Source organism: Euprymna scolopes, chromosome 33 (genome assembly GCF_053919585.1).
Source record: "Euprymna scolopes isolate OS-2025 chromosome 33, ASM5391958v1, whole genome shotgun sequence".
NCBI lineage: Eukaryota > Metazoa > Mollusca > Cephalopoda > Sepiida > Sepiolidae > Euprymna > Euprymna scolopes.
The window spans coordinates 73,794,989-73,821,167 of NC_136514.1; the positions used below are offsets into that span (position 1 = coordinate 73,794,989).

The window sequence follows — 26,179 nt, forward strand, 5'->3', positions numbered from 1 at the left end:
ACTTTTTTAAATTATAAAATTTTTTCTGTTTTTGTTTATAGAGCATGTTTTTTTAATAAATGTTAATTAAAAAAAATTGACAATAAAAAGTAAATACATCAATAAATTATTTAATTTCTTTAAATCTGAAAAATAAAAAAACAATTTTCATTTTTTACAAAGATTTTTAGCAAAAAAAAAAAAAAAAAACATCATGCCAATCTAAATTTTTTAAAATTTGTTTCTTATTATTCTACACATAAGAATGTCCGGTTGCTCAAATGACGTGCCTAAATATCACACAAATATGATGTGCCTAAATATCACACAAATATGATGTGCCTAAATATCACACAAATATGATGTGCCTAAATATCACACAAATATGATGTGCCTAAATATCACACAAATATGATGTGCTTAAATATCACACAAATACGATGTGCCTAAATATCACGCAAATATGATGTGCCTAAATATCACACAAATACGATGTGCCTAAATATCACGCAAATATGATGTGCCTAAATATCACACAAATATGATGTGCCTAAATATCACACAAATACTATGTGCCTAAATATCACACAAATACTATGTGCCTAAATATCACACAAATAGAGAATCAGCATGAGTGTTTGCCGTATATAATTAGTAAAAAATCTCGTCTTGTGATCTTTCTGTGCAGTCATCATACAAGAAAGTTGTAATTAACAATTGTAAACAATTAATCAAATATATAAAGTTATCTTGTCAGATTTTCAAAGTCAATGACATTTAAACTGAGAAAACAAAATTTGCTTCTGACTAGCCAAATTTCATTTGTTATTTTTGTACTTTGTCATTGGCAATATAATAATATACTTAAGTACATTTAAAAATGTGTCAAACAATAAAAATTAAACCATAAGATGCCTTTACTACATTCCGAGCAATGTTGAATAGGTTCTTATATGAAAACTTGAGTTATAAAAAAATTATAGAAAAGAAAAAAAAAAAAACGAGTGAATGAATACTGCGGCTCTAACCAAAGTGTGGCATTCAAAGACTCAAACCCGAAAAGCATTCTAAAAAGTGCTGTTGAATACCGGAAACCCTGAAGACAAAAACCAGAAACATCAGACACCAAAAGCATTCCGATAGGAAAGAAATGCAAATATTCACAGAAAGAAAAGTCAAGGGGATTCTTTCAGTTTCTCTAATTCCTCAATTCCCATTAAAAAAAAAAAAAAAAAAAAAATGGACAGATCTTTAGAGCAATCATCTCTCCTCAAAAAATTTTTGTTTGCGATTTTCTTTTGTTTTTTTTTTTTTTGTTTAATCTACTAAAAAATGCATAAAATCATTAAAAAAATAGATTTCCAAGAAATTTTAATAACTTTTTAGAGCTTTTTGCAAAATGAGTTTTTACTGTCCGCAATGGAAATACTATTTAATATCTTTTTACATGATAATGAAAATAACAATTTTCAAAAAGAAAAAAAAAACATTTGATATTAATATTTAAGTAGTGATTATGTAAAAGTTTATGAAGAGAGTTTCGGATGAGGTAACGGATATGCACTCCCCAAAAGTTTGGTATAAATTAAAAGGTTGTGTTAATTTAAATATCTTAGCCCCAAATTCTACATTAATTTCAATATCGGAAAAATTAATTATTTTAGTAACAAAAACATTGTTTATAAGAAATTTGTACATAAAATCATTTCTAATATCTATGTGGAAACTATAAAATTATTTCTAATATCTATGCTGAAACTATAAAATTATTTCTAATATCTATGCTGAAACTATAAAATTATTTCTAATATCTATGTTGAAACTATAAAATCATTTCTAATATCTATGTTGAAACTATAAAATCATTTCTAATATCTGTGCTGAAACTATAAAATTATTTCTAATATCTGTGTTGAAACTATAATATTATTTCTAATATATATGTTGAAACTATAAAATCATTTCTAATATCTATGTTGAAACTATAAAATCATTTCTAATATCTATGTTGAAACTATAAAATCATTTCTAATATCTATGCTGAAACTATAAAATCATTTCTAATATCTGTGCTGAAACTATAAAATTATTTCTAATATCTATGTTGAAACTATAAAATCATTTCTAATATCTATGTTGAAACTATAACATCATTTCTAATATCTATGTTGAAACTATAAAATTATTTCTAATATCTATGTTGAAACTATAAAATCATTTCTAATATCTATGTTGAAACTATAAAATTATTTCTAATATTTGTGCTGAAACTATAAAATCATTTCTAATATCTGTGTTGAAACTATAAAATTATTTCTAATATCTATGTTGAAACTATAAAATCATTTCTAATATCTATGCTGAAACTATAAAATTATTTCCAATATGAATGTTGAAACTATAAAATCATTTCTAATATCTATGTTGAAACTATAAAATCATTTCTAATATCTGTGCTGAAACTATAAAATTATTTCTAATATCTATGTTGAAACTATAAAATCATTTCTAATATCTATGCTGAAACTATAAAATTATTTCTAATATCTATGTTGAAACTATAAAATCATTTCTAATATCTATGTTGAAACTATAAAATCATTTCTAATATCTATGCTGAAACTATAAAATCATTTCTAATATATATGCTGAAACTATAAAATCATTTCTAATATCTATGTTGAAACTATAAAATCATTTCTAATATATATGCAGAAACTATAAAATCATTTCTAATATATATGTTGAAACTATAAAATCATTTCTAATATCTATGTTGAAACTATAAAATCATTTCTAATATCTATGCTGAAACTATAAAATTATTTCTAATATCTATGCTGAAACTATAAAATTATTTCTAATATCTATGCTGAAACTATAAAATCATTTCTAATATCTATGCTGAAACTATAAAATCATTTCTAATATCTATGCTGAAACTATAAAATTATTTCCAATATCTAAGCTGAAACTATAAAATCATTTCTAATATCTATGTTGAAACTATAAAATCATTTCTAATATCTATGTTGAAACTATAAAATCATTTCTAATATCTATGCTGACACTATAAAATCATTTCTAATATCTATGCTGAAACTATAAAATCATTTCTAATATATATGCAGAAACTATAAAATCATTTCTAATATCTATGCTGAAACTATAAAATTATTTCCAATATCTATGCAGAAACTATAAAATCATTTCTAATATCTATGTTGAAACTATAAAATTATTTCTAATATCTATGCTGAAACTATAAAATTATTTCTAATATCTATGCTGAAACTATAAAATCATTTCTAATATCTATGCTGAAACTATAAAATCATTTCTAATATCTATGCTGAAACTATAAAATTATTTCTAATATCTATGTTGAAACTATAAAATCATTTCTAATATCTATGCTGAAACTATAAAATTATTTCCAATATCTATGCAGAAACTATAAAATCATTTCTAATATCTATGTTGAAACTATAAAATTATTTCTAATATCTATGCTGAAACTATAAAATTATTTCTAATATCTATGCTGAAACTATAAAATTATTTCTAATATCTATGCTGAAACTATAAAATCATTTCTAATATCTATGCTGAAACTATAAAATTATTTCTAATATCTATGTTGAAACTATAAAATCATTTCTAATATCTATGCTGAAACTATAAAATTATTTCCAATATGAATGTTGAAACTATAAAATTATTTCCAATATGAATGTTGAAACTATAAAATTATTTCTAATATATATGTTGAAACTATAAAATTATTTCTAATATCTATGTTGAAACTATAAAATTATTTCTAATATCTATGTTGAAACTATAAAATTATTTCTAATATCTGTGCTGAAACTATAAAATCATTTCTAATATCTATGTTGAAACTATAAAATCATTTCTAATATCTATGTTGAAACTATAAAATCATTTCTAATATCTATGTTGAAACTATAAAATCATTTCTAATATCTATGTTGAAACTATAAAATCATTTCTAATATCTATGTTGAAACTATAAAATCATTTCTAATATCTATGTTGAAACTATAAAATCATTTCTAATATCTATGCTGAAACTATAAAATCATTTCTAATATCTATGTTGAAACTATAAAATCATTTCTAATATCTATGTTGAAACTATAAAATCATTTCTAATATCTATGCTGAAACTATAAAATCATTTCCAATATCTATGCTGAAACTATAAAATCATTTCTAATATCTATGTTGAAACTATAAAATCATTTCTAATATCTATGTTGAAACTATAAAATCATTTCTAATATCTATGTTGAAACTATAAAATCATTTCTAATATCTAGGTTGAAACTATAAAATCATTTCTAATATCTATGCTGAAACTATAAAATCATTTCTAATATCTATGCTGAAACTATAAAATCATTTCTAATATCTATGCTGAAACTATAAAATCATTTCTAATATCTATGTTTAAACTATAAAATCATTTCTAATATCTATGTTGAAACTATAAAATTATTTCTAATATCTATGCTGAAACTATAAAATCATTTCTAATATCTATGTTGAAACTATAAAATCATTTCTAATATCTATGTTGAAACTATAAAATCATTTCTAATATCTATGCAGAAACTATAAAATCATTTCTAATATCTATGTTGAAACTATAAAATTATTTCTAATATCTATGTTGAAACTATAAAATTATTTCTAATATCTATGCTGAAACTATAAAATGATTTCTAATATCTATGTTGAAACTATAAAATTATTTCTAATATCTATGCTGAAACTATAAAATTATTTCTAATATCTATGTTGAAACTATAAAATTATTTCTAATATCTATGTTGAAACTATAAAATCATTTCTAATATCTATGCTGAAACTATAAAATGATTTCTAATATCTATGCAGAAACTATAAAATGATTTCTAATATCTACGCTGAAACTATAAAATCATTTCCAATATCTATGCTGAAACTATAAAATCATTTCTAATATCTACGCTGAAACTATAAAATCATTTCCAATATCTATGCTGAAACTATAAAATCATTTCTAATATCTATGTTGAAACTATAAAATCATTTCCAATATCTATGCTGAAACTATAAAATTATTTCCAATATCTATGCAGAAACTATAAAATCATTTCTAATATCTATGTTGAAACTATAAAATCATTTCTAATATCTATGTTGAAACTATAAAATCATTTCTAATATCTATGTTGAAACTATAAAATTATTTCCAATATGAATATTGAAACTATAAAATAATTTCTAATATCTATGTTGAAACTATAAAATTATTTCCAATATGAATGTTGAAACTATAAAATTATTTCTAATATCTATGTTGAAACTATAAAATCATTTCTAATATCTATGTTGAAACTATAAAATCATTTCTAATATCTATGCTGAAACTATAAAATTATTTCTAATATCTATGCTGAAACTATAAAATTATTTCTAATATCTATGCTGAAACTATAAAATCATTTCCAATATCTATGCTGAAACTATAAAATCATTTCCAATATCTATGCAGAAACTATAAAATCATTTCTAATATCTATGTTAAAACTATAAAATCATTTCTAATATCTATGTTGAAACTATAAAATTATTTCTAATATCTATGTTGAAACTATAAAATCATTTCTAATATCTATGCTGAAACTATAAAATCATTTCTAATATCTATGTTGAAACTATAAAATCATTTCTAATATCTATGCTGAAACTATAAAATCATTTCTAATATCTATGCTGAAACTATAAAATCATTTCCAATATCTATGCTGAAACTATAAAATTATTTCCAATATCTATGCAGAAACTATAAAATCATTTCTAATATCTATGTTGAAACTATAAAATCATTTCTAATATCTATGTTGAAACTATAAAATCATTTCTAATATCTATGTTGAAACTATAAAATCATTTCTAATATCTATGTTGAAACTATAAAATCATTTCTAATATATATGTTGAAACTATAAAATTATTTCAAATATCTATGTTGACACTATAAAATTATTTCTAATATCTATGCTGAAACTATAAAATCATTTCTAATATCTATGTTGAAACTATAAAATCATTTCTAATATCTATGCTGAAACTATAAAATCATTTCTAATATCTATGTTGAAACTATAAAATCATTTCTAATATCTATGTTGAAACTATAAAATCATTTCTAATATCTATGCTGAAACTATAAAATCATTTCTAATATCTATGTTGAAACTATAAAATCATTTCTAATATATATGCAGAAACTATAAAATCATTTCTAATATCTATGCTGAAACTATAAAATTATTTCTAATATCTATGTTGAAACTATAAAATCATTTCTAATATCTATGTTGAAACTATAAAATTATCTCCAATATGAATATTGAAACTATAAAATCATTTCTAATATCTATGTTGAAACTATAAAATTATTTCCAATATGAATGTTGAAACTATAAAATTATTTCTAATATCTATGTTGAAACTATAAACTCATTTCTAATATCTATGTTGAAACTATAAAATCATTTCTAATATCTATGCTGAAACTATAAAATTATTTCTAATATCTATGCTGAAACTATAAAATTATTTCTAATATCTATGCTGAAACTATAAAATCATTTCTAATATCTATGCTGAAACTATAAAATTATTTCTAATATCTATGTTGAAACTATAAAATCATTTCTAATATCTATGTTGAAACTATAAAATTATTTCTAATATCTATGTTGAAACTATAAAATTATTTCTAATATCTATGTTGAAACTATAAAATCATTTCTAATATCTATGTTGAAACTATAAAATTATTTCTAATATCTATGCTGAAACTATAAAATTATTTCTAATATCTATGCTGAAACTATAAAATCATTTCTAATATCTATGCTGAAACTATAAAATCATTTCTAATATCTATGCTGAAACTATAAAATTATTTCTAATATCTATGTTGAAACTATAAGATCATTTCTAATATCTATGTTGAAACTATAAAATTATTTCCAATATGAATGTTGAAACTATAAAATTATTTCTAATATCTATGTTGAAACTATAAAATTATTTCTAATATCTATGCTGAAACTATAAAATTATTTCTAATATCTGTGCTGAAACTATAAAATCATTTCTAATATCTATGTTGAAACTATAAAATCATTTCTAATATCTATGTTGAAACTATAAAATCATTTCTAATATCTATGTTGAAACTATAAAATCATTTCTAATATCTATGTTGAAACTATAAAATTATTTCTAATATCTATGCAGAAACTATAAAATGATTTCTAATATCTATGCAGAAACTATAAAATGATTTCTAATATCTACGCTGAAACTATAAAATCATTTCCAATATCTATGCTGAAACTATAAAATCATTTCTAATATCTATGTTGAAACTATAAAATCATTTCTAATATCTATGTTGAAACTATAAAATCATTTCTAATATCTATGTTGAAACTATAAAATCATTTCTAATATCTATGTTGAAACTATAAAATCATTTCTAATATGTATGTTGAAACTATAAAATCATTTCAAATATCTATGTTGAAACTATAAAATTATTTCTAATATCTATGCTGAAACTATAAAATCATTTCTAATATCTATGTTGAAACTATAAAATCATTTCTAATATCTATGCTGAAACTATAAAATCATTTCTAATATCTATGCTGAAACTATAAAATCATTTCTAATATCTATGTTGAAACTATAAAATCATTTCTAATATCTATGTTGAAACTATAAAATCATTTCTTATATCTATGCAGAAACTATAAAATCATTTCTAATATCTATGCTGAAACTATAAAATCATTTTTAATATCTATGTTGAACTATAAAATTATTTCTAATATCTATGCTGAAACTATAAAATCATTTTTAATATCTATGTTGAAACTATAAAATTATTTCCAATATCTATGCTGAAACTATAAAATTATTTCTAATATCTATGCTGAAACTATAAAATTATTTCTAATATCTATGTTGAAACTATAACATCATTTCTAATATCTATGCTGAAACTATAAAATCATTTCTAATATCTATGTTGAAACTATAAAATTATTTCTAATATCTATGTTGAAACTATAACATCATTTCTAATATCTATGCTGAAACTATAAAATCATTTCTAATATCTATGTTGAAACTATAAAATTATTTCTAATATCTATGTTGAAACTATAAAATTATTTCTAATATCTATGTTGAAACTATAAAATCATTTCTAATATCTATGTTGAAACTATAAAATCATTTCTAATATCTATGCTGAAACTATAAAATTATTTCTAATATCTATGCTGAAACTATAAAATGATTTCTAATATCTATGCTGAAACTATAAACTCATTTCTAATATCTATGGTGAAACTATAAAATTATTTCCAATATCTAAGCTGAAACTATAAAATCATTTCTAATATCTATGTTGAAACTATAAAATCATTTCTAATATCTATGTTGAAACTATAAAATCATTTCTAATATCTATGCTGAAACTATAAAATCATTTCTAATATCTATGTTGAAACTATAAAATCATTTCTAATATATATGCAGAAACTATAAAATCATTTCTAATATCTATGCTGAAACTATAAAATTATTTCTAATATCTATGTTGAAACTATAAAATTATTTCTAATATCTATGTTGAAACTATAAAATTATCTCCAATATGAATATTGAAACTATAAAATCATTTCTAATATCTATGTTGAAACTATAAAATTATTTCCAATATGAATGTTGAAACTATAAAATGATTTCTAATATCTATGTTGAAACTATAAAATCATTTCTAATATCTATGTTGAAACTATAAAATCATTTCTAATATCTATGCTGAAACTATAAAATTATTTCTAATATCTATGTTTAAACTATAAAATTATTTCTAATATCTATGTTGAAACTATAAAATTATTTCTAATATCTATGTTGAAACTATAAAATCATTTCTAATATCTATGTTGAAACTATAAAATTCTTTCTAATATCTATGCTGAAACTATAAAATTATTTCTAATATCTATGCTGAAACTATAAAATCATTTCTAATATCTATGCTGAAACTATAAAATCATTTCTAATATCTATGCTGAAACTATAAAATTATTTCTAATATCTATGTTGAAACTATAAGATCATTTCTAATATCTATGTTGAAACTATAAAATTATTTCCAATATGAATGTTGAAACTATAAAATTATTTCTAATATCTATGTTGAAACTATAAAATTATTTCTAATATCTATGCTGAAACTATAAAATTATTTCTAATATCTGTGCTGAAACTATAAAATCATTTCTAATATCTATGTTGAAACTATAAAATCATTTCTAATATCTATGTTGAAACTATAAAATCATTTCTAATATCTATGTTGAAACTATAAAATCATTTCTAATATCTATGTTGAAACTATAAAATTATTTCTAATATCTATGCAGAAACTATAAAATGATTTCTAATATCTATGCAGAAACTATAAAATGATTTCTAATATCTACGCTGAAACTATAAAATCATTTCCAATATCTATGCTGAAACTATAAAATCATTTCTAATATCTATGTTGAAACTATAAAATCATTTCTAATATCTATGTTGAAACTATAAAATCATTTCTAATATCTATGTTGAAACTATAAAATCATTTCTAATATCTATGTTGAAACTATAAAATTATTTCTAATATATATGCTGAAACTATAAAATCATTTCTAATATCTATGTTGAAACTATAAAATTATTTCTAATATATATGCTGAAACTATAAAATCATTTCTAATATCTATGTTGAAACTATAAAATTATTTCTAATATCTATGCTGAAACTATAAAATCATTTCTAATATCTATGTTGAAACTATAAAATCATTTCTAATATCTATGTTGAAACTATAAAATTATTTCTAATATATATGCTGAAACTATAAAATCATTTCTAATATCTATGCTGAAACTATAAAATTATTTCTAATATCTATGCTGAAACTATAAAATCATTTCTAATATCTATGCTGAAACTATAAAATCATTTCTAATATCTATGTTGAAACTATAAAATCATTTCTAATATTTGTGCTGAAACTATAAAATCATTTCTAATATCTATGTTTAAACTATAAAATCATTTCTAATATCTATGTTGAAACTATAAAATCATTTCTAATATCTATGTTGAAACTATAAAATTATTTCTAATATATATGCTGAAACTATAAAATCATTTCTAATATCTATGCTGAAACTATAAAATTATTTCTAATATCTATGCTGAAACTATAAAATCATTTCTAATATCTATGCTGAAACTATAAAATCATTTCTAATATCTATGTTGAAACTATAAAATCATTTCTAATATCTATGCTGAAACTATAAAATCATTTCTAATATCTATGTTGAAACTATAAAATCATTTCTAATATCTATGCAGAAACTATAAAATCATTTCTAATATCTATGTTGAAACTATAAAATCATTTCTAATATCTATGTTGAAACTATAAAATCATTTCTAATATCTATGCTGAAACTATAAAATCATTTCTAATATCTATGCTGAAACTATAAAATCATTTTTAATATCTATGCTGAAACTATAAAATCATTTCTAATATCTATGTTGAAACTATAAAATCATTTCTAATATCTATGTTTAAACTATAAAATCATTTCTAATATCTATGCTGAAACTATAAAATCATTTCTAATATCTATGTTGAAACTATAAAATTATTTCTAATATCTATGTTGAAACTATAAAATCATTTCTAATATCTATGTTGAAACTATAAAATCATTTCTAATATCTATGCTGAAACTATAAAATCATTTCTAATATCTATGTTGAAACTATAAAATCATTTCTAATATCTATGTTGAAACTATAAAATCATTTCTAATATCTATGCTGAAACTATAAAATCATTTCTAATATCTATGCTGAAACTATAAAATTATTTCTAATATCTATGTTGAAACTATAAAATCATTTCTAATATCTATGTTGAAACTATAAGATCATTTCTAATATCTATGCTGAAACTATAAAATCATTTCTAATATCTATGCTGAAACTATAAAATCATTTCTAATATCTATGTTGAAACTATAAAATCATTTCTAATATCTATGTTGAAACTATAAGATCATTTCTAATATCTATGCTGAAACTATAAAATCATTTCTAATATCTATGTTGAAACTATAAGATCATTTCTAATATCTATGTTGAAACTATAAAATTATTTCTAATATCTATGTTGAAACTATAAAATCATTTCTAATATCTATGTTGAAACTATAAGATCATTTCTAATATCTATGCTGAAACTATAAAATCATTTCTAATATCTATGCTGAAACTATAAAATTATTTCTAATATCTATGTTGAAACTATAAAATAACTTCAAAATGATTCAAATCATTTTTTAATTTGTCTATTAAATTACATTTTTGGAAAAGATGCAACTTTATTTCATGCTACACAATTTTATTAATATAGGTATTACCATTTCAAATGAAACAACCCATGATAAGGTGAAAATATTTTTTCAATATTCATAAAATCTAGTGCCTAAATATGGATAACTAGAAAAGTCCCAACCTTGACCTTGAAAAATAGTGGGCACTTTCACTAGGTTGGAGACCATCATCATGTTAGGTTTGGTCATGATCGATTTAGTTGTGTGGACTGTAGGAGAGTATGTATACATAGCCTATGATATTGACCTTGAAAAATGGTGTGCGCCATCCTTAGGTGGGGGACCATCATCATGCCAGGTTTGGTCATGATCAGTCCAGTGGTACGGGCTGCAGGAGAGTTGTACACACTGACAGACACACACACACAAAAATGCTACTACTTTATATGTATAGATAAACAAAAAGAAACCTTTTTCTTTTATTTTTTTTAAATCGCTAAGAAAACTTTTAGAGGGTAGATGATTGGTTAAAAGTTCCGAAAAAAAAAAAAAAAAAAAAAAAAAAGATGAGACAACATTGGGTTTACTTGCCATATCGGTGACGATTGTCAACCTTTCTGTTTCCTCGCTTACCCTTGGAAACTTTTTCTGTTAAGAAATATTTAGCATGACAAAAATAAATTTTATTAACGTCATCGTCAAAGACAAACATATTGAAATAATGGTTTGGTTTGTAAGTATAAAAAATATGAAACAAGTTATGACGTGATTTTCATAGCAGAACTAGCTTTTATGATGAAAAATCTTTGAATTCATAAAAACTTGTTGGTTCAATGAAATTAAAATATTTGATATTCCATTTTACCATTAGTGTTGAAGCCTCTTCTTCAACATGAACACTACCATGTTAAATATGTTGTATCATTGTGACCAACACAGTCAGAATATAAAGGGAAAAACAAGACAATGATAATGAAAAGATAATAAAGAAATAATTAAGAATATATAATGATTGTATTGCTGTGATTTCCTAGATGTTAACCCAATAAAACTCCAATGTTTATAAAATAGTGCTGTATTATTATATAGAATTTATAGCTAGGTAATAAATTTGTATAAAGGGTTTCCTATTATCTATAATATAAATTTTACCTGTCTGTTTAAATGTATATATGTATGTTTGTATGTCTGCCTAAAACTTTCAACAGAAACAACGGATTTTCATGAGATCGGTATTGTTTTGAAGCTCCACCCTTCGGACGACAAATATCAAAAAATTGGTTAAAAACATTAATTTCTTTACCCTCAACTGGGCACTTTTCCACAAGGAGGGGTCACTTTTTTTGCCGATATTTTCAAAAGTCATTCCCTCTTTTTGATTGACTAGCCTTAATTTAAACCTTCACCACTTCCAGTTCGGTGATGGACGCAACGGCAAAGACTTCACATTTTTTTTCACATTCTTTTCCTCCTTCATGGTACAGGTTTGAGTCTGCCTACCTACTACCACTTTTTTTTTTTTGCTCAACACACACCTCCAAACATCAGGACAATGCCAGGCACCCAGGCTAGTTTATTTATAAGGCACATGTTATGGTTGGGTGATAAAACTGAATAAGATTGAATTATATATATGAATCACAATATATGAAATGGATATCTTGATAGAATAGCAAAAGATTTGTCCTCCTCCTTTTATTCCTACTTTCCCTAAGAAAAAATGCATTTGAAAAAATGTTTGAAAACCAGTCAAGACTATCAATCTGATGTTGTTGGATTTTGATAGAAATCACAATTCAAATATGTATGCACATATGTAGCCAATAATATTTGTATAAATTACAAAAAATGTATAATATATATACAAGGGTCATTCCAAAAATAAAGCCTATTCTTTTAACTCAAAACGTTGAAGAGCTATGAAGGCAGGAGTTGTACTATTTAAATGATCAACCTTTTGTGCTCCAGTATTTATTTTTCTACATAGTCACCACCATTCATCAAAACACTTATGCCAAAAATTTAATCTAATTCCATTAGTATTTGCAACAGAGAGATAAAGCTTTCAGGTCATGAATGCATAAGTCCAATCATCATAACAATGCAATTTTCAATACCTTTTGATCCATTTAGGTGGAAATAAAAATAGGAATGTCCCTACACAACGAACCAGCAAAAGCATTTTGTCCTTATTAGGACATTAACTTTTGGGATGACCAATTTCTCAACTAGAAGATCTGCTTTAATGTTCTGAATCTGGTCTTGCATATCAAGCTAATCATTGCCGTGTCATTTCTCTGGAGTTGGGAAAGTGGGACCTGTCGGGTGAGGGCCCAGCATTCACTACTCGACAACATATGAATCCAATATGGCTGATCGACTATGTTAAAATCTTTGATACCTTTGAGGAATTGGGTTCTATGTAAGATGTATATAAAAGTTTTTGAATGTTTTATCCGGAAGAAATTTTTCGGCTTCTGAAGAGCTGCATAAATGAAAAGTCCTGCTAGTCATATGTTTATTCCCGATTGTTTGCGTGAAATGTTGTCAAATTACACCAAATCGTTTGGAATTTCAGTAAAAATGAATGAAGATTTGGTCATTGGAATTTACCGTAGCAATGTTTACTTATTTCTCACAGAGAAGATTTTATCAAAGACTAATGTATATGGAATATAATGAAACACAATAATTACATATCACTGAATACATTCTGGGCTTAGCATATATAGATGGCATCACTAATAAATCAGATTATTAGTTTACAAATTACTGTTGGAAATGTTCAAAACAATGAAAAAATCTCAATATGTTGATAGAGCATTGCTTTTTGATGGGAAAAAATACTCTTCAAGCAAAGCAATGGCTTGATAAGTATAAGCAACAAGTATAAACAATCGAGATTAAAAAAATGTATTATTTCATTCACATATCTTTTATAACTTTTATTTTTATAAAGATGAAATGTAGTATCACAAGATACAAATCTTTATAACTTTTATTTAAAAATAACTTGCTATTTGCTTACTTCTCCACGAGGACAAATTAAATATGAGTAAGTTTTAGAATCTGAAATTCTAAGTTATAACATTGGTTTTTACTCAAAAAGGCACCCATTTATTTAAATGTATTTCGTTTAAATATGTTTGTTTTGTTACTGATATTAAAAAGTATTGCATATATAGAAAAAAATTATTTTTTTTAATCCTTAAGTTTTGTAAATATTTAATATTAAAAAAACATGTTTTGTAAATATATATTTTTTCTTTTAAATCTTAAAATGTTTTGTAATATATTTTTCAAAAATCTTGCTTGCGAACATTCAACCATGTCTGCTATTTGACGTGTTTACAAACAACCAACGGCAATGTGAAGGTCGAACAACCGGTGTCACTTAAAATGTGCATCAGTCTTCATCTGCTACAGAGTATCTATTCTTTACTTGGTCCGGAATTTCTTGGCATCGGATTCTTTTTATAGAAATCACTCCAGACAAGGCATAAAGCCACCTGATGTAAGAATCTAAAAAAAAAAAAATACTAACTAGCCAACGATAAGTGTCCAATTTCTATTTGCCTTTGAAAACAACTATGTTGTAATTTGTAGAGTAGTGGTCCCATAGTAATGTGCTCCATATATGATAATAATGGCCAATGAAAATGAATGATTTCATCTCTGTCGTATGACTTTACATGTATCTGTTGGTGAATTAAGAAAGCTGATATGTCATTTTTTTTTGTTTTTTTTTTTTCATATTGCAATGACAATAGTAAGCAGCACTTACTGTCTGGTGTTAATTCCTTTTTGTGTAATAGTTGCAGGATGACGCATTTTGTTGCTGGAGCAATAATAAGGCTACCATCTTCACGTCCACACACCATTAACCCTTGGGATGGTATGTGAATAGTAGCTGTGATCTGTAGTTCCTTCTCTTCGTGACACTGCAAAAAAGAATAACAATATAAAAACACGATCAACGGCTATTTTACATTGGTAAATTCATAAATTTTAACAATCTCTGCAATGCGTTTTTTTCTTTGTGGAATTTTTCAGTGTGTTCACACATAATTATCTGTAAAAGACAACAAAAAAAAGTAGAATCTCAATTTTTGGGGGTGAGGAGGAGATCATCTCCTCCTCACCCCCAAAAATTGAGATTCTACTTTTTTTTGTTGTCTTTTACAGATAATTATGTGTGAACACACTGAAAAATTCCACAAAGAAAAAAACGCATTTATTTTAAAATAGGGGATCAGTTTCATACATAAATTTAACATAAAATGATCCCCCACCCATTTCCTGGCCATTCTAGAGTTTGAGGGGAGTTAAATGAATTTTTTTGTACCATAAGCTCTAAGGTTGATTGATAAAGTTGTAAAAACCCACATGTAATCGCCTAAAAAGGTAGGAACCCTCCCCTTCAAAAAAATAATGCACAGGATTTATCTCACATAGCAAAAAAAGAACATTGGTCAATTGCCTTAGAATGGCCTAGAAATGAAGGATCATTTTACATTAAATTTATATGCAAAACTGATCCCCACTCTAAATTCTAAATATGCTTTTTTGTTTTTATTTATTTTCATTCTATTAATTTTTGTCAAGGTGTTCACACATAATCACCTATTTTTTTGGTGGGAAGGGGCGGTTAGAGTGTGTTAATCTCTTTCTCTCTCTATATATATATATAACAAGCACTTGTGTTTATTTATTTATATAAGTGACCATGTCTACCTGTCTGAGGAACGGTCTCTACCAAACTCCTCTGACAATTTTTGATCTACAAACTTGAAATTTGATATATAGGGATTTGAACCTGTGGAACAAATTCAATTTGGCCTTTAGCCGCTAAAAATAGCTGTTAAAAGATAAAAATTGAAAAACATTGAAACTTGGCGTAGATTAACTTAAAGTGTTTTTCTACGCATGCTCAAATATAGATTTATATCTTTTACAACATTATTTTTTTAGTTTTTATAAGTATATAAGCACAGTATAGATGGTAACAAGCACTGGAGAGTTATGTTTTGGTTTCAATTCTAGCTGATAGCACCCAAGTTATTTCTTATAAACTTTTGAAATCACTACTATATATTGGGTACAATATAATAATCAATATAGCATTGGCTTTATAATAATAAATACAATGTCTGCATTAATTAAAATATCATAATTAAGCATATTTTACGACTGGGCCACACAGATGGAGGGGTATTAATATATATTGGGTACACTATAATAATCAATAGGGAATTGGCTCTATAATAAATACGAAATGTATATGAAGCATACAAATTTTTCTCTTCTAGGAGCCACCAACAAAATTAGGGGGAAAAAAATTTTAAAATTACAAAATCGTCTGTGAATGCCACTAAAAGTTTCAGAAAAAATAAAATATCACAAATAATTAAGAAAAAAATGATTTTTCATTTTTTTTTTTTTAAATTAATTTTTGCTATTTTCACCCCAAACAAGACAGTGCGACTACTTGGGCTACTATTTGGGATTGTACCTAACAGGGACTATAGGGAGTTGAGCAGCAAGATGTCAGGAAAATAAGAAACTGAGAGGGAATTCTAAACTCTAGCAGTCCAAAAGAAGAAACTATTAAAGTAGGTTTTCTGGCATCTAGGGACCTCAACATTGAAAGGTTGGGCTTCGTTGACAGTGCAGGTTCTATTAGATTTGAGACTCTTTTTCGTACCCTGTCTAAGAGGGATACGCATCAGCCCAAATGTGGCAACAGTACTCCATGCATGTGCATTATGGCTTTGTAAAGATATTTAATAAAAATTTTTACTTGGGTTTCTAAAATTTCTTAAATTTAAGCTTGCAAAATGAGCTTCCAAAACATGCTTACTAATAATTTAAATATGTACAGATGTCAAAACTGTGTCCGAATTTCCACCATAAAAACGCTTCATGATTTAACAAGGTGCATGGTCTCCCTCTGGTGCTGCATGTGAGATGATGCCACAAAAATAGTGAAGAAATGATGAATGTGAGAAGTGTGAACGGCCAACATTGCTTCTACGTTTTCGCCAAGTTTCAGAAAAATCTAATGGATGGAGAAAAGTGTCATGTTTTGCAATTTTGGGGCATTTGTGATCCTTTTCGAGTTCCTAGGAACGCCGAATCCCAGTCAAAGTGGACAAGCGGTGCAGTTTCACGCCTTAAGACATGTATATTTGAATTCAGCACCATGGAAAACCATTATATAGACATACATATCAAGTTTTTGAGTAATATGAAAAAAGTTTTCCAAAAAGGCATGTTTTTTTAGCCCTAGAAATGCCAGAGGGATGCGAACCAGAAGTTTGCCAGGGTCACCCATACTGAATTAATAATAAGAACATTGGCCTCCACATTTTGGCCAAGTTTCAGGAAAATCTAATGGATGGATCAAACATTATGGGGCAAAAAGTGTCATTTTTAGCCATTTTGGGGCATTTTTGCCCTTATTTGAGCCCCTGGATACACCGAATCTCAGTGTAAATATAAAACAGTGCAGTTTCAGGCCTTAACACATGTATATTTGAGTTGACCACCGTGAAAAACCACTATATAGTCATACATATCAAGTTTTTGTTGAGAAATATGAAAAAAGAGCCACAAAAAGGGGTGTTTTTAGTACTATAAGGCCCCGGGGACGCGAACCAGAATTTTGCCAGGGTCACCCATACTGGATTTATATTAAGAACAATGGGCTCCATATTTTGGCCAAGTTTCAAAACAATCTAAAGGATGGATCAAAAGTTATGGCGCAAAACGTGCCATTTTTGGCCATTTTGAGGCATTTTTTACTTCTTTTGAGCCCCTGGGGACACAACAGGAATTTTTGCAAAAAAAAATTTTTTTACTCTGCATATCTACGTAATGAAATACAATTTGTGGCAAAATTTCAGGAAAATCTAATGGATGGTTATTTGGCAATCATCCAGACTAATGGACGCACGGATGCCACTGAAAACATAAGTCCCTCTCCACTAAATTGGCGGACCACAATATCAAATGAGATTTTACCATCCATGTCGTTCGTGCTATCTCAAAGTTCCAGAAGAGTGAATAGATATAAGGAACAGTTTAACTTACCAGTTGATCCAAAATTGCTGGAGATGTCTGCGCATTTTGTTCCCACAAATCTTGCAATGAGGTGTTCACCTTTGGAGGCAGTGCTATCAAAGATTATAATTTATTTATTAGTAAAGATATCAAAATTCACACACAGTAAATATATATATATATATGTGTGTATGTGTGTATATATATATGTGCATGTGTGTGTGTGTGTGTATATATATATATGTGCATGTGTGTGTATATATATATATATATAGGAAATTTATTACTGTGAGTCCAGAATGAGTTTACAAATTGTTTCAGCTAGAGGAAAATCCTCAAAGAGAGGAAAAATCCAACTAGCATCATCAGAATTCATAGATGGACTAAGTTATAAAATCAAATAAAAATGGAAAGATCGTAGATAAAGGGGAGTTAGAAAAGAAGGGGGAGTGGTGGAGAGAGGACATTGGAGTTTAAAGTAGTAGGAGTGTATTAAAAAAAGAGAGGGGTTTATAATTAAATATTAATTATATGTAAATTCTTATATACGTGTTTTTTAACGGTTTAAACTTAAAAGACGCTACTTTTATTGATAACGGCATAAGTAACAGTTAATTTAAAGGATCACTATGCCAACAGGTTGGAGAGTTAATGTTAGTGAAGGAACGGGTTGAAAATGGGGTTTAAAGTAATTTAGCCGGACGGGGAGAGATTGAAAGATATTTATTGTTTATAAAATGGAAAGAAAAAGAAAAGGAAAAATAAGTTAATGAATTATACTTTACAGGTTTATTTTGATAGTGTAATGATATATGTATAATTAAATATAATATATATATAAATAAATTAGCCGGGCAGGTAGAGATTATACGTTACAGGTTTATTTTAATGAAATAAAATAAAATAGGTGAAAGCTTAAGTAAGTAACTTAAATAATAGAAAAAAACATTTTTAATAAGTAACACACAAATATAAGCACACGCATAAATATGTACAGCAAATGCACATACGTAAATGGGGGAAAAGCACATGCGTGGTTACACATACATATATATATATACATATACATATATATATAAACATACATACACAAACACATATATATATGCACACATACACAAATACGTAAAAATACACGCATATATACATATATAAACATATATGTAAATACACATACATCCAGAAGCACACACTTACACATACATATATATATATATATATATATATATATATATATATATACATATACATACATATATATATATATAAATATAAATTAGCTGGGAGGGGGGGGGATTGAAAAATATTTTATAAATAATTTTTAAATTTTCAGGCGTTGTAGTTGAAGGAAAGAGAGAAGGAGAAAAATATAAATTAATGAATTATAAGTTACAAGTTTATTTTACTAATATAGAAATAGGTAAGAATATCAGTAAGTTAATCAAATAATAATAAATTCATAAAATTATTAGGGGGATATTTATAATAAGTGAATAAAACACATACACACAGAAAAACACACACACACACAAATACACATGTAGAAGATACGTACACAAATACAAATATATATAAACACATACATATACACACATGTAGAAGATACGCACACAAATACAAATACATATATATATACATACATATACACATATATATATATATATATATATATATATACACACATATAAATACATACATACACACACACACACACTATATATATATATATAAATTAGCTGAGCAGGGAGAGATTGAAAAAATTAATTTTTTGTTTTTAATTTATTATTTATAATTTTTTGAATTGTCGGGCGTTAAGTTGAAAGAAAGAAATGGGAAATAGAAGGGTAAATAGGTGAATTATACGTTATAGGTTTATTTAATAAAGTAAAAAAGTAAGGATATCAGTAAGTTAATTAAATAATAAAAATTAATATAATTATTAATAAAATGTTAATAGTAAGTAGATAACAAAAACACACAAATACATACACATGAGTACACATGTAAAAAATGTACACACATCAATGGGGGAGGAGCATGTGCTTGAGTATATGTACAAACACAAATACGAAATATATGTAAATAAGCTTCGTGTTAAAAAATATGATAATTATTATTGAAAGAATTAGTAAGAGGTAAATATAAGAGAAAAGTGTATTATATATGTTATATGTAGATGGTAAATTAAATAATTAATTAAAATAGAAGGTAAGTAAATGATTAGTTGTTAACGAGTAGATAATAGACCGAGAGGCAAGTCGAAGGATACCAATTGTGATAAGTACGTACTTGAAATATTAGAAATCGAGACCTAACTATGGAAATAGCCAATAAGAAACTATGGGGCGAGAACCTTTAAATAATGACATAAGGAGTGATTAAGGCAAAGGGGGGGTACAAAAATGAGTTAGGTAAAGAGAGATGCAGCTAAAAATGGTGGGATAAATAGGTGGGGGTTCTGTGGAGGGGTTCTTTTAGAATGAATGGGGGACTATATAGTTTAGGTTGTAAATAGGGTGTGTGTAATTCGTTAGTGTTAGATTTTAGGGGTGGGTTATAGTTATTATTAGAAGGGTGAGAAGTTGCTTAAGAGGTGGGATTTATAATGTTTACAATTAAGTGAGGTTTCAGTTTTTTTATTTAGAAGTTTATCTCTATCTCTGAAATTAGTAATCAGTAATTTTTCAGTTAAGCATAAATAACATGGGGAGTTTAGTGATTTACAGGTACTAGCTCTATTAAGAATTTCCCAGCTAATAATTGGGGTGAGGTTGTTTCGGGTAAGTAGTAGATAGTGGTTAGTTAATGAAGTACTATTGGGGTGGTTGGGGTTATTTAGGGAGCATTTATGCACTCTAAATCTGTCTTTGAACGTGGTGCTTGAGAGGCCAATGTAAATTTTTTTTGTTTTGTGGGTCTTCAGCAGGGGCAATAGTTGCTTTGTAAACCACATTTGTTGAGAGACAATTTTGCTGGAGCGGGCATTGGGGTTTGTTAAGGCAGTTACAGTTATTTTGACCATTGTTATTATAGTTGTGGTTATTTAGTATTTTATTCTTGTGTTTTTTAATTTTATTTTCTAGATTATTTGTGCAACTGTAGCTAAGCTTAATAGTGTTCTTATTAAAAATTTTATGTAGAATATTACTAGGGGGGAAGTGGTGATTAAGAAGCATGAAGAATTTTTTACCTAATTTAGTTTTTATCATATTATTATAGGGAGGGTTAAAACAGAGGACTTTGCGGGATCTGTTATTCCTATTTGTATTGTTGGGTTTATTAGGGTCCAAGTATGTAATATTAAGGTTGGAATATCCAGATTCCATTAAAGCATTTTCAAAGAAGGGTTTGTGTAGGTTAAAAATGCTGGAGTTAGATGAGTTTGTGCTAAGCCTTTTTTCTATTGATTTAGGGATATGTTTAATAATGTGTTTGGGGTGGTTGGACATAGGGTGTATATATAGGGGGTATGTATTATTTTTAGTGTATGGTTCATAAGTATTATTAGGGAGGTTAAAGGTAACATCTAGAAAATTTACTGTTTTTAAGTTGGAAGTTACTTCAATCTTTAGATCCATATTCTTCAGTACCCTGATGATGTTCTTTTTAATGCCGTCGCACTTTGGGCCGCTTGTGTTTTCAACAATATATATATATATATACACACTAGCAAAAGTACCCGTCATTGACTGGGTTCAAAAACAGCCTACAGAAAATGGACTCTGATTTTTTGAAAGTATGATAGGTTATGAAAAGGAAGGGTTGTAAATTTGAGTTGAATTTGGGGATATCAAAACCAAAGCAAAATATGATGAAAGTAAAAATAAAATAGATAAACCCCATAATTTATTATACCATACCTGTTCACACTGAAGCACTTATCACAATATTCTGTGGATCTATATTAAAAAACCTTGTTAAACTTTGTGACATATTTCCATTCTTTGGAGGTCATGTGCGAACGAACACCCCATAATTTTATTATACCATATTTCTTCAAACTGAAACATAATTATCAAAGTATACTTACGCAGATAGATATGAAAAGTCTTTATTAAAGTTTGTGCCTATTTCCATTCTATGGAGACCAGGCACGAATACAGACCCCACAATTTTATTATACCATCCCTATTTAAGTTAAAACATACTTATCAAAGTATTCTTATGTACATCTATATCAAAAACACTTGTAAATGTTTTTTTTTTAATTTTCAAATATTTTATTTCCATACTTTGTGGACCAGGCGCGAACGCAGACCCCACAATTTTAATGAACCTCCGTTCTGCCAGATCAAACATACCCATTCATGTGTCTCGATACATCTTCTATCATTATATGTAATCAGTTTTTTAAAATAGTCAACCATATAGGAGCCTATTCGTGACCAGACACACACACAGACATTCAGCTTTATATTATAGATATATATAGTGATTTCAAGGCTACAAGGGTTTTTTGAATCATGAAAATTATGTTATTTTTCGTATTTAATATTTTATTTTATATTTCAAGTGACTCTCCACAAAAAAGTATCAAAATGAAAATTAAAGACATTGAACAAAAAAAAAAACTGGAAATTTATAATTTGGACAGCATTCATTGCTTGCAACAATGTTTGAAAGAAGTCACGTGAATTATTTTTACCGTTTGTGGAAGAAGAATGTATTTTTTTTATTTTTTTTTACTTTTTGCAATGTATTAGCATTTATTTTGAATGGCAAAATAAGAGACACAGTTGATTTCAATATTTTTAATAGTTAGAAGCTGAAACAAATTGTAAAAATAATGTTATTAATAATTATCATAATGATAATAGTAATATGCTCTGATACTACATTTAACCTTCTGTATCCTCGGTCAGTGATATAGAAATCCTTCATGACCAAAACAATTTTTATTTTTATATTTATTCTTGTCCCTATCCAGTGTGCCTTTTTGGAAAAAGGAGTGAACAGAATTTACTCCACATTAAAAACCGACATTGTCTTTAACTCTGCCCTCATGTGGAGGTTTTTTATTATTATTTAAAACTATCACCATTGTTATTAATACTTTACTATATTTATCTATTAATAGTTTTGTTTCAATTATTACTATTATCATTAGGAAAACTATTAATAGCATTATTTTTACCGTTCAACAAATTTGTTTCAGTTTCTAACTATTTATTATACATATTGAAATAAATTGCGTCTCTTTTTGCCATTTTAAATAAACGCTAAAACGTTGCAAAAATTTTTTTAAATAAAAAATACAACATTCTTCTTCCACAAATGGCAAAAATAGATCACATGAACTCTTTCGAACATTGTTACAAGGAATGAACGCTGTACAAATGACAAATTTCCAGGGGTTTTTTTTCAACGTCTTTCATTTTTATTTCGATACTTTTTGTGGTCAAGAGTGGAGGACCACTTGAAATATAAAATATTAAAATATTAAATATTAAATACAAAAAAATAACATAGTTTTCATGCTACAAAAACCCTCACACTCATTAAAATCACTAAACATACATGGACTTTTAACATTATATATATATGTGCATATTATTATTATTATTATTATATAAAAAATAAAGATAAGTTCCCATAATGCATTGACATTAATAGGTACCTAACAAGAGGCAAATAATTAAATTTATTTGGTCAGTTATATAAGTAATATAAGGTAAACAGTGATCTGTGTTCTAAAAAGGAATAAAAATCGGTTCTTGTCTAAAATTTATCTTAAAAAACAAAAAATACAGAAAAGTCTGTATGATGTACGTATCCTTGATGAAATGAAAATATTATATTCCAAAAATCCCATAAATTGATGAAGTAATTTTACTTTTACAAAGAAATTAATTTTTAAGCGATTAATAAGAATTCATAGGCATTACAACATAAATCTATTAATTGGATACTAATAAAATTATATTTTCTTTATTAAAATAAAACTACTTGATTAATTTTCATAATTTTTGGAATATAGTATTTTCATTTTGTCACAGGTTATGTACATAATACAAATTTTTCTTTATTTTCATTTGTTAATACAGGGTGAATCGTGGAAAGCACCTAAAAATCTATTACCAGTTGATTTTAATATTTAATTCTGATATTTTGTCTTAACTAGTCTATAAATATAAAAACGAAAATGTGTGTGTGTATGTATGTTCGCTTTTGTGTATGTCCACAAAAGGCTTTTTACAACGGGCTTCTCGGTCAGCTCAATCCTACTAAAAACTTTTTATATGCAGTCTGAATGATAATTTCTACGAGTTACGAACGGGGGTGGCGTGTCTATTTAATTTGACCGACTTTCATGCGCTATTTTTTCCAGATTTTGAGATCACTGCGTGTTTCTTTCACTTTTCAGTATAAAAAGTGAAAACTGGATTCGGCCAGGTGGTCTCCAGAGGGCGATGTAAACGTTTGGTCAATGCTGGCTTTTCACCGTCATATCAGCCAATTGCTTTCATCTGGACACTCCCCTAATAAACGGAGGAGCTGGTTTTCCCCAAAGTTGGGTAAAAACAAACAAACAGGATATTGACCTCATTAAAAACTGTCCCGCAAAAAATATTAACTGTGACTTCTATTTGACCTCATTAAGTCATTAAGTTCGGGCACCTCTCAATTCTCTTCCTACTTAAATAAATTCAAACATCTTTCAGTAACTCTTTCTTGCTGGCCGAGCGGTTAACATGTCATGTTTTTTCCACATTTTATTTTCCAACTTCGCCTCAGGGCTTCAGGTTTGATCCTACCTACCTACCAAAACTTTTTTAACCCCCCCCCACCCACATGTTTCTTTTTGATTTAAGAGCACACACACCTTGAAACACCCGGGTAACCCCGCTAGTCATAAATAAAGGAAAGTGGAGGAACTTTTATTCTCACACTCAGAAGTCCTTTCCCTGTTACCTATAACACGAAGAACAAATTTAAATCAGAAACAATTTTTTGAGTTGATCTGCATTTGACTGTAAAGGGAGGGAGGGGAGAAGAAAAAAAGAGGAAACAAAAAATAAAGAAATCTAACCAAAACAACAACAGCTGACATCTGTTCTAGTTTATGTAGTTAATAGTGTTGCAATTTACCATTTAACCTGTTAGTACACTATACTTACAGAGGTTGTGAGTTCAAACCTCATGCAGAGCATAAACATGAATTCTGAATTTGTCCAAAAATGGACTTAAACAATTCAAATCACAATATTAAGGATATATCTTTTAATTTTATTTCAAGTTTTTTTCTGTAATCAATAATAATAAATAAAAAATGACTTAAAGAAATAAGGGTTCTGGGTGATGCTGGAAGTGCCACTAACTTGGAAGCTTGTGGAAACTTTCTTGTCGAACAAGAATCATTTGTCTGTCGGAGACCTCAGGAACTATCCACACCACCAATTGCCCCTCAGAATTTCCACGTAAGAGGTAGTTCTCATGTCTATTTCTGCGTCTCCGATGAAATTCCATAGCTGGGGTACATACACGTGGCTGGAAGAAAAAAAAACACCAATATTATATCATACATATATAGCTATATAGCTCAGTATTGCTTGAGAGTCTTAACTTTCATTTTTGTATTTAATATTATTCTAAACTATGCTATTTTTTGTTTTTATAAAAAAAA

At 26.5% G+C, this 26,179-nt stretch overlaps 1 protein-coding gene across 4 annotated transcripts in view; it reads right to left on the minus strand.

Annotated features, from left to right (window-relative positions):
* LOC145258297 (WD repeat-containing protein 7-like) overlaps window positions 1-26,179 on the minus strand; it is a 224,915-nt gene that overhangs the window by 38,580 nt on the left and 160,156 nt on the right. For all 4 annotated transcript variants that reach the window (XM_080116338.1, XM_080116339.1, XM_080116336.1 and 1 more), the window contains 3 exons: window positions 25,875-26,043; window positions 18,586-18,668; window positions 15,278-15,434 (listed from right to left, as the gene is read on the minus strand). In XM_080116338.1, the coding sequence (XP_079972464.1) occupies window positions 15,278-15,434; window positions 18,586-18,668; window positions 25,875-26,043 (409 nt within the window). The remainder of the gene's footprint in view (window positions 1-15,277; window positions 15,435-18,585; window positions 18,669-25,874; window positions 26,044-26,179) is intronic.